Source organism: Lolium perenne, chromosome 3 (genome assembly GCF_019359855.2).
Source record: "Lolium perenne isolate Kyuss_39 chromosome 3, Kyuss_2.0, whole genome shotgun sequence".
NCBI classification, from domain to species: Eukaryota; Viridiplantae; Streptophyta; class Magnoliopsida; order Poales; family Poaceae; genus Lolium; species Lolium perenne.
This window is the reverse complement of record NC_067246.2, coordinates 136040193-136050565: the sequence shown is the minus strand read 5'-3', so window position 1 is coordinate 136050565 and position 10373 is coordinate 136040193. Positions and strand designations below refer to the sequence as shown.

At 47.3% G+C, this 10373-nt stretch overlaps 3 protein-coding genes across 3 annotated transcripts; 1 reads left to right on the top strand and 2 right to left on the bottom strand.

The window, feature by feature from the left end:
- Positions 1 to 811: 811 nt before the first annotated feature.
- Positions 812 to 5796, top strand: LOC127342526 (pyruvate kinase, cytosolic isozyme). Its single transcript, XM_051368487.2, has 3 exons — positions 812 to 1203; positions 4150 to 4611; positions 4723 to 5796. Exons 1-3 carry the CDS (start codon positions 928 to 930, stop codon positions 5530 to 5532), a joined length of 1548 nt encoding a protein of 515 aa, XP_051224447.1. The 5' UTR covers positions 812 to 927; the 3' UTR covers positions 5533 to 5796.
- A 402-nt stretch (positions 5797 to 6198) lies between these two features.
- LOC127339644 (uncharacterized) lies at positions 6199 to 6714 on the bottom strand. Its single transcript, XM_051365467.1, has one exon. It carries the CDS (start codon positions 6712 to 6714, stop codon positions 6199 to 6201), a length of 516 nt encoding a protein of 171 aa, XP_051221427.1.
- A 538-nt stretch (positions 6715 to 7252) lies between these two features.
- On the bottom strand, positions 7253 to 9344 carry LOC127342525 (E3 ubiquitin-protein ligase SIRP1). Its single transcript, XM_051368486.1, has 2 exons — positions 9187 to 9344; positions 7253 to 8684 (listed from the first exon to the last, which is right to left on the bottom strand). Exon 2 carries the CDS (start codon positions 8621 to 8623, stop codon positions 7478 to 7480), a length of 1146 nt encoding a protein of 381 aa, XP_051224446.1. The 5' UTR covers positions 8624 to 8684; positions 9187 to 9344; the 3' UTR covers positions 7253 to 7477.
- Between the last annotated feature and the right edge of the window lie 1029 nt (positions 9345 to 10373).

The window sequence follows — 10373 nt, the reverse complement described above, 5'->3', positions numbered from 1 at the left end:
TTTCACATATCATCCGGGATTGAGGAGTGAATATTGTTTTACCCGAATTTACCTAAAACATTATTCATTCCTCGATCCTGAATGACATGAAAATGAAACTACAAGTAAAGGTTTAGTTTTTCTTAAAAAAGATCCTATCGAAGCAGCTTGTTGGGGGGCGCTGGTGTGGGAATAGCAACTTCAAATAGAGGATGCAGTGCCGGCGTCCTCCATAAGACAGTGCTGATGTCTCTACCGGCGTCTATTTGGGGACATCGGTGGAGATGCTCTAATATCATCCGTCTTAGGGCTCCTTTGATTCATAGGAATATGAAGAGTGTAGGAATAGGAAAGGTGTAGGATTTGAATGTCATGCTAAGTTGAATCCTATAGGAATATGTTATGTCTTTGATTGTAGCAAAGGAATATTTCCATGAGGTATGAGCTAATGCTTTTTTCCTATAGGATTTGTACTACTAGATTCCTATAGGAATAATTCCTATAGGATATGTTTCTATGAATCAAATGACTTGTATAGGAAATTTTCCTATAGGATTCAATTCCTACATAATTCCTATATCAATCCTATGAATCAAAGGAGACCTTAATAGGGTAGATTTAGCAGCAGGAAGCTACTGGTGGGCCCTAGCTGGCAGCGGCAGCCTGGCAGGCATAGTTTCTTCCCCCTGGTTTTGACCTGTAAACGAGACCAGCGCCGCACCGCACCGCACGCCGTTCCCCTTCTTGGAGAGCAAGAAGCACAGCAACAAACACTTTCTTCTTTCCATTTTCCCCTCTTTATTAACCGCGCCGTCCCATTCTCTCTTCTTGGAGAGCAAGCAGCACACCACCACCCCCGCCCCGCCGAAAGAGAGCACACAGCGCAGCAAGAATCCCCACCGCCGCCGCCGATCCCCTCTCCCCCTCTCCCCTCGCGCAGATCCGGCGATGGTGTCCAACGGCCAGCTCTCGCAGCCGCAGGCGGGCGCCGAGGAGTACGGCGTCGCCGTGATGCGCCGCCGGCCCAAGACCAAGATCGTCTGCACGCTCGGCCCGGCCTCGCGCTCCGTCGACATGGTCGAGAAGCTGCTCCGCGCCGGGATGTGCGTCGCCCGCTTCAACTTCTCCCACGGCTCCCACGACTACCACCAGGAGACGCTCGACAACCTGCGCGCCGCCATGGAGCGCACAGGGATCCTATGCGCCGTCATGCTCGACACCAAGGTCACTTCCTGCTCTCTCCGACCCCGCGGCCCTTGGCCGATCTGATCTCTTGTGCGGACTACTACTTGGTTGCTTCTTTGATTTTGCTTGCGCTCTAGTATATTCTTTTTTTTTCTTTTTTTTTGTGTGGGTAATATTATTTATTTTTTCGATTAAAATTGTAGATCGAGTTGTAATAGTCAGACAACTGGCCTTCGTCGAGCTGGGGTTTCCCCTTCTTTTGGGGCGATGGCTTGTTGGTTCGCTCAAGCGTTTTTCAATTTAGCTATTCCTGGATGCGATCTCTGATTTCTATGCTCCCTTGGACCTTTTTTTGGTCAACTCCGGCATGTGGTTCTTTCCGTCACGGCTCTTGTAATTTTGCCTGCAATTAAAGCGACAGATTCTAGTAGTAGACGATATTTTCGATATCTAGCCATCAATTGTCTGCATTCTTCATCTAGCTTGACTTGGCCTGCATGCGGAGTACTACTAGCACCCCTCAAATTAGACCGGCTAGCCTGCCGTTGTCCATTTCCTTCCGTTGTCAAGTTGTGGCTTTCACTTCTCTTGTGGTGGCCGGGTTTGCTTTGGGTTCGAACAAGTGTGCTTTTATGCTATTATTAGCAACTTTTAGGGTTTATTACTCTGTGTTTGTTGATCTTGTTCTTGGATCAATCTTTGCTCCCTTGAACTTTGTTTGTCAACTGCTGCTTCTCTGTGGCTGCTTGTGCATGTTAGTACCTACTAGCACTATGGTAAATTGGCTCGCAATTAAAGCGACAGATCGTATATGATATTTTCTGGTACTCTAGGTTGACCTGCATGTAGAGATTTCGTAATTGAATTGACCAATGTAGATTTAGGTTGTCGCGTTTTTGCCACTGTCGGATGTGCTCCTCGTGCTAAAGTGAGAGTTCATGTCTCTGTTAATGTGTTCTGTTATGTTCTCGGTATGTTTTTTTACTACAGTACTGATGGAGAATGTGTACTATTCTCACTTTGTACTATCAACTACAATGTGATTGGGTTGCAAAAACGTTGACGAAATTAAAGAACTTGTAGCACATGGTATCATTTTGAGAACTTTAACCTTTAGCTCAGAAGCTAAAATGTAATACTACCTCCATTTGAAGAATGTTTATCTATTTGAAGTAATTTTTGGCCAAACAAAAAGCACGTAAAACGAGGGCGCCTTATTCCTTGAAACGGAGGTAGTAGTTGTAATGCCTTTGTAATGGCTCACCAACAATTATTATGCTTCTTTCTGCTGCAACAAATTTCTGAATTGTGTGATTACAATCTATAGATTTTATTCTCTCTTATTTATCACCCACAGTAAGATGTCCAAGCAATATCTAAGTAACTACCCTATTCAAGGAGTAACTTCTTTTGGATGATTCCTGGCAAAAAAAAGCTTCTTTTGGATGATCACTTGAAAATTTATTATGCATATAATGTTAAAATATCTCATTGGAGAAGTTGTTTAAAAGGCAGTGTAGTATAGTATTTGTTAGGAGTAATTGTGATTGCATGTTGTTATCATGAAGTGGTTAAACTAAGCTGGCACAATCATAATCTGGAATAAACAACTTCCATTAACTTGATCTCTTTATCAGGGATTAGGTGCCCATACTCTTTTCTTAGCAATATTGTAAATGATGGACAGAACCTTTCATGCTTTGTGCCTTGGACACTGGCAAAATCTGGCTATCTTGTGCACAGTGTCATAGGATAACCTACATTTTAGAACTGTTGAAAGCTCTAGTATCTCAAGAAAACATTACCAATTGCTATCATGCATTTCACAATACCAGCATAGTAGTTTGATTACTTTTGTTGCTAGTCTACTTGACTTTGCTTGATTGCAATCCGGGCACCAACTGCGAAACAATTCTACCGGTACTTTAATTCAGAATTATAAAATAAATTCTTTTACATAATTCCTTGGCTGGATGAAGCACTGCCAATCCACATGATATGGAAGGATGGAATCATTTTGGAAGCAGCATTTTTTGGCTGTATTGGTTCCACCTTGCATGAACTCATCAAATGAGGCGACGATGATTGCAGTTTTGTCCAAATTGGCTCTCGTCAAAATATGTTTTCCATCTACAGTTTATGCTAGTTTTTCCTAGCTTTAACCCTCCAAAAAACAGGTCATTCATTTATCCAACATCTGGTTTGGTACAAGTAAAACTCTCAGTAGACAATACCCATGTATAGTGGCTTTTTATATGATATTCATCTGTTATCTGTGCAACATAAGGAATTCGCAGAACAGCACAAGCAGAATCTCTCGTTCGATTGACTTGTAATTAATGACTAATCATACTTCTTAAAATTGTGTTTCTTTTACTTTCAGAGGTTTTTCTGTTTACATTATCTGTTTTTATAAAAAAAGCATATTGCGAAGTATAGAGTGCTAGTGGAATTTTATCAACATAGCATAAGGCTCAACCTTTGTAGTATTGGCATGCAATTGGTTCACATTACTATTTTTGATCAAGATGGGGGATTTCTTGGAAACGAGGAGATATTGTCATCATAGCAACATATGGCATCCTTGTTTGATGAAGAAAGTTTTTTTTTTTTGCGGGGATTTGATGAAGAAAGTTACAAACTATGATGGACAAAAAATCGCTGCCAAATTTCTGTCTGTTTGTCTTTATGTGTTCCTAGAAGTTCTTGTCATGGAACAATTGGCCCTCATATTTTTTCTGTGTTATGAGCAAAATGTGTTGGGCCAAATGTTGATGCCAAATTTGTGTCTGCATAATCAGCTTGATAATCTCAAAATTAAATATAAGTGATCTTGTTTTGATGTATGTGCATGGATGTGTGTGAGTGATCAAATGGTTTTTTCTTAACTTTCTAGTATGGACAGGCATTTACCTCATTTTGTTTACACTTGTTTGTTTGATGAAAGATTATTGATCAGATATTCATTGGTTTACTACATTGCAGGGTCCAGAGATCCGTACCGGATTTTTGAAAGATGGGAAGCCTATTCAGTTGAAGAAGGGTCAAGAAATCACAATTTCCACAGATTATAGCATTCAGGGCGATGACAAGACAATATCGATGAGCTATAAGAAGCTAGCAGTTGATCTGAAGCCAGGAAGTGTCATATTATGTGCTGATGGTACCATCACTCTTACTGTGCTTCATTGTGATAAAGAGCAAGGTCTTGTTCGCTGCTGTTGTGAGAACACTGCTATGCTTGGTGAGAGGAAGAATGTGAATCTTCCAGGGGTTGTTGTTGATCTCCCAACTCTCACTGAAAAGGACAAGGAGGATATTCTTCAATGGGGTGTCCCGAACAAGATTGACATGATTGCCTTGTCGTTTGTCCGCAAAGGTTCAGATCTTGTGGAGGTCAGGAAGGTACTTGGGGAGCATGCAAAGTCAATTATGCTGATGTCAAAGGTATGCCATTCTCTTTGTGTGTATTGCCCTTCTGTACTTCACCTAGCTGATTGTTTCAGTTAACTCTTTTTTTCTTGTGAATTGATTGTTACAATTAACTTGAATGTGCAGGTTGAGAACCAAGAGGGAGTAGCTAACTTTGACGATATCCTGGCACAGTCTGATGCTTTTATGGTTGCAAGAGGTGATTTGGGAATGGAAATTCCTGTAGAGAAGATCTTTTACGCACAGAAGGTGATGATTTTCAAGTGCAACATTCAGGGCAAGCCAGTGGTGACTGCAACCCAGATGCTGGAGTCTATGATCAAGTCCCCTCGCCCTACTCGAGCAGAAGCAACCGATGTTGCCAATGCAGTTCTTGATGGCACTGACTGTGTCATGCTCAGTGGTGAGACAGCTGCTGGGGCTTATCCAGAACTGGCAGTGCAAACTATGGCCAAGATCTGCTTGGAGGCGGAGTCATGCGTTGACTATTCAGCTGTTTTCAAGTCAATCATGTTATCAGCCCCAATTCCTATGAGCCCGTTGGAGAGTCTTGCATCATCAGCCGTCCGCACAGCGAACTCAGCTAAAGCAACGCTTATCTTGGTGCTTACTAGGGGAGGAACAACTGCAAGGCTTGTAGCCAAGTATAGGCCATCGATGCCCATACTGTCTGTTGTGGTTCCTGAGCTGAAGACCGTCGAGTTTGACTGGATCTGCAGCGACGAGGGGCCTGCCAGGCAAAGCCTTATCGTGAGGGGTGTGATCCCTATGCTGAGTGCTGGCACTGCAAAGGCGTTTGACAGTGAAGCCACGGACGAGGCACTCAAGTTTGCTGTGAAGAGCGCGAAGGAGGCGGGGCTTTGCAACCCTGGTGAATCCATCGTGGCCCTTCACCGCATCGGGAATGCATCTGTCATCAAGCTCTTGACTGTGTGAGCTAGTGGAAGCAGCAGTATAACACCATTCTGCCCGGGGAATATTTTTTGTAAGACTACGGATGCCCACAGCGTTCTGCTGCTAGGACTTCGCATCCTGGTTAAACCATCGCGTTATCAAATTGTGGCTGTTTTACTCTTAAATTAGAGGTTAGCCACGGAAACAGCAAAACTATTATCGTAGCAGCTTGTTTTGCTGCTACTGATGCTGCCGCAACGATTAAACTGCCTAATATATTTGGGTCACTTTCACCTGTGTGCTTTATTTGTTTTTGTTGGGTTTGGCTCCTCTACAGTTATGTTCTTACTGCATGCCTGCTGTAGCCTTGTAAATCTGCCGTGAATTCTGATCCAAAGGTTCTCCTTTCTCTCCCCTTTGATCAATTTGGTATCTGTGAGTTTGCTGAATGATGATAAATAATACGTCTGTTTTGCTGAAGAGAGATTTTGCTTCATGGGAGGAGCTAAATATCGCGCGCAGAAACAGAGATATACCAGGTGCGTGAAAATGCAGCGCCACAAACACACTAGTTCACAGTTTTGCGCAAAATATAGATCAAACAACACGAAACAAATAGACAGAAAATAACATTCAACATAGTTCAGCGCCAATTACACAAGTACGATAAAATAAAACTAATTAAACATAGTTCAGACCGAAGACGATCTACTCCACTAGTTGCTCCAGACCGATCCCGACATGGTGGTGTCGGACACCATCGTGGAGGACCATCCACCTATTGTCGTCGTCATCGATCGTCTGAGGGCCGGCCTCCCACGCTAGGATGAAGGCGCGGCGCTCGGCCTTGTCCTTCCTTCTCGCAACGCGGCTCGCCTTCCGCGCCGCATTGTGCTCGACGTCCTGCGGGAAGGGATGCTTCCACTCCGTCATGAGGCGCTTGTCCTCGGTACAGCTGGATGTGTAGTATCTTGTGATGACCCTTGTCCTCGTCGGTGAAGAGGTGCATATGCGGCGCCGCGGCGCCAGATCCTCCGCCTGCTGGCGCGTCCAGTTCATCTGCGCGTGGGCTGCCAAGGCGTCGTAGGCACGCGCCGCCTTGTGCGCCGTCTCGAAGGTGCCGAGGATGATGCGGTCCGGTCCGGAGCGGATCTCCAAATAGAACGCGTCGCTGGGGTGCTCCCGCACGGCGGTGTAGCCGGAGGTGTTGGAGCAGCGCGACATGGCGATAGGGCGGCCCGGTGCGATGGCGAGCGCTGGAGAGGGAGAGGACGCGTGGCTGCGGTTGTGGGGAGGGGAGGGGAAATTTTAGCGGCGATTGTTGACATGTGGCTGCGGCTTTTTATCGTACGCTGGGTCGGGCGCGCCCGCGTGTCCGCTTTTTTCCGAGCGCGGCCAACTATATCTGGTGTCTGCTGGAGCATCGAAACTCGCTGCCGCGCGGTATTTTAGCAGTTTTTTTTGCACGCGCTAGATTTCAAGCATCTATTGGAGTTGCTCTAAGTGCCGGTGTGTCGCTAATTTAGTACCCAAGATTGTTTGAACTTGAAGTATCTAGGCACTCTGTACGCAAATTTGTTTAAATTTGAATGTACATATACACTAAAGAGTGTCTAGATATATCTAAATTTAGACAAATCTTTGATATCCTTTTGTGGATGGATGGAGTACAAAGTTGTACTAAATCAAACGACACTATGGATGAGAGGGAGTAGTAGCAATTTGGTCAAATTTGTCAAGGCTTGTGAGATTTGGTACAGGATTGAGTTTGGAAACTGATGAAAATCAGTCATAATTGCCAAAAATGTATCGAATGTTAACTGTACAACCCTTGATTTTAAACTTACACACAAATGGCCCAATGCACACGCGAGGCCAGTTTCGTATTACACAAAGAGACGGAGAAAAGCTCCAAACTTCCATGGCGGTAGCACAGTGGTGACGTGATCCTTTCCAAAGCAGCGGGCAAGGCAAACCCAGCAGTTAGCTAGTCCTCATAGTACCGCGAGCTGCTGCCGGAAGTCGAAGTGGACGACGGCGATGGCGCCTGCTGAGGGAAGAGGCTATTGAGCCACGAAATCGACGCCGGCAGTCGGCTCACGTTTCCTTCTTCAGCTTCCGTACCACCATCATCGTGCTCAACGGCGGCATTGCCCGCTGCCTCTCCCCCGCCATCGCCAATCTCATTGCCATGGCCATCGCCGCTGTCGTTGACATCAGCACTAACATAGGTGACATAGGTGGTGGTGGTGGTGCCGCTGTTACTCCCACTGCCGCTGCCGCATGAGTTCTTCGGCTCGTCGTCGGCCGGCAGCTGGAACCTGCACACGGGACAGGAGCTGTGTATCTCCAGCCAAGGCACAATGCAGTGGGAGTGGAACCTGTGCTTGCAGGGCAGCTCCCGGGCGCGCTCGCCGGAGGCGTAGTCCTCCAGGCACACAGCGCAGCTGGCCGCGTCGTCCTCGTTGCAGCCGCCGCATACCTCCACGGTCGGCAGCGCCTCCACGGCGTCCTTCTTCGCCGGCGGCGTGCCCTGCCGGCCCGCCTCGCTCTCGGACAGCTGCTGCATCAGCGCGTCCAGTCCGGGGCCAAGAAAGTAGTCGCCCAGCGCCATGCCGTGCTCGCCGAGGGGGGCGGCGGCGAAGATGCTCCGGCCGAAAGGGCTGTAGTGCTCTGCCTCGAGGCCGGTACCGGTGCCACTGAGGGAGGCAGCGGATTCAAGGCGCTGGAGCTGGCGCTCCCGGATCGCCTGCAGGAGCCGCAAGAACGCGGTGGCGCGACGTCGGCGCCGCGAGAAGTCGACGTTGTCCAGCTCGTCCTCTGCGGCAGCGACGGCGTCCACAGTACGTCGGTTGCTGCGGCGGCGCCGGACGGGATCACCGACCATGCTGTCGATGATCGGCGCCCAGATGGAGATCGCGTTGTCGGCGCTGGGGTACGTTCCGCCGTGGGCGTGGGCGTGGGCGTGGCCGCTGCCGTTGGCGACGCTGCTGCGGGCGGTCTCCATCTCCTCGAGGAAGCCGCTGCTGCAGTACGGGCACTTGATCTCCATCCCGGCCTCTGCCGCTACAGGGCTCACCGCCGTGGCGCACATGTGGCACCAGTACCTCCCGGCGACCACCAGCTCCCCCATCGCTCTTGATCTCGCTGCGCCTTTCCCCCCTCAATGGAGCAGCTGCGATCCTTAGATTTGGCTGCGAGGAATCAATTAGAAAAAAGGAAGATCAATCAAAGCTCGACAAAGCAATGGTGGAGGAATCTAAAGCATCGGAATCCAATGCAGCCATGCACTGCACCAATTCTGGATGCGATTCACGGAATCCTGTTCTTCATCCGTACAATGCAAGCTAACCAAATTGCCCTTTTTGTTTGTCATCAGATATTCAGATCGAATGATCGGATGCATTTCTTTCCAGGCTCCGGAAACAACAGAAAAGTTGAATTGCTGCTGACATATCATCAATCCAACAAGAAAGTCCAATGACATCAAGAAACAAATCCAATCAGGGAAACAAGAAACTGCAAGATGAACAGGGCTGGCACCACAAAGATTGAGACAGATAACCAACCAACAAACATGGAACGAAATGGGATGAGAACGATGAACAGAGAAATTAACAATTCACATGCTGAATCTTCTCTTGTTCTAAGCAAAGCAACAGGGCAAAGCATCCATGGATGGTTGAAATCAATCACCTTGGGCAGGGCATGTGGGGGAGAGAACAAGGCCAGAGGGGGCTGGCCTGTCCACCTCCTCTATATTAGCAGTATCCTTGGGTTAATTGCTGTGGGATCCTAATATATATAGGACACGTTGACAGGTAGTGATTAAGGCTCTGCTTGTTCAATTATTGCCTGGGTATGCTCTGGCATTCTAATTTTAAACTGCCTTATTTGTCTTTAAAGAAACTTTCCCTCTTGACCCCATTAATCTATTTCTGCTTTCTTTTCTTGTGCTATAATCTATTTCTGCGCTCTAATTTAAATCGTTTGGTTTTCCGTCCAACCCAGATATAGAACATCCCGAACAGAGAAAAGAAAAACGATTTAGAAAGTGGCTCCGACATACCCTCCCTCCGTCTACGATCATCGAGCATATGTTCATGACACCATCAATCCTAAAGTAGTGGGTACCATCTCAGCTCAAGATTTAATACCAAATAAAATATTTATTAAAATTTGGAATACTTTGTTGAAAATATAAGCAAATATCAAATAATCCGTACAAGTAAATGATAAATCATGACTATGTAAACAACAAATAAACTAATCGTGCAGACTAGTAAGATAGATAAACAGATCACATCTAAACAAGACAAACCGATCGCATCTATCACAGAAACTAGAAGAAGAAACTCTAACAGAGACTGAACGAGAAACGACAAGATCACATACTTCGCAGCAGCGTCGTTGTCGCCCATGTTGAGGTTGTCGAAGAAGTCGCTGAGGTCCGGGAAGAAGTTGTCGGTGTGGAGGAACTCGTCGTCCGATGACGACGTCGTGATGCCAGTAGTCGCGCCGGAGCGCTCCCCAAAAACCTGATTGCCCCTCACCCGTACAGGTTCACGAGAGGCAGGGTTCCGGAGGCCTACTGTCCCGGCAGTCGGTGCACGCCGACGGACGGGATGAGGAAGATGAAGGCGGCATCGCAATGAACTGAAAATAGGTAGTCGCGTATGCGTCTAGTCGTGACAGCTAGGGTTGCGTAGGGTCTTATATAGTGCGGTTCGGGAAGGTCGTGGGGCGCAACCCACGTCCGAGTCGGAACATCCACGATCCAGAAAAACCGGAAGGCAAAACGGCTGAGTAACGCAACCCGCGGCGCGTCGTGACGAGGCGAGGCGTGGCGAGGCGAGGCGGGCGGCGGAGGAGGAAGAGTGCAC

Bases quoted from the DNA above. Each gene is read 5' to 3' on its own strand.
- LOC127342526 (XM_051368487.2), top strand. From the start codon at position 928: ATGGTGTCCAACGGCCAGCTCTCGCAGCCGCAGGCGGGCGCCGAGGAG. The intron at 1,204-4,149 runs GTCACTTCCTGC...ACTACATTGCAG, and splicing joins CCGTCATGCTCGACACCAAG to GGTCCAGAGATCCGTACCGG. The intron at 4,612-4,722 runs GTATGCCATTCT...TTGAATGTGCAG, and splicing joins CAATTATGCTGATGTCAAAG to GTTGAGAACCAAGAGGGAGT.
- LOC127339644 (XM_051365467.1), bottom strand. From the start codon at position 6,714: ATGTCGCGCTGCTCCAACACCTCCGGCTACACCGCCGTGCGGGAGCAC.
- LOC127342525 (XM_051368486.1), bottom strand. From the start codon at position 8,623: ATGGGGGAGCTGGTGGTCGCCGGGAGGTACTGGTGCCACATGTGCGCC.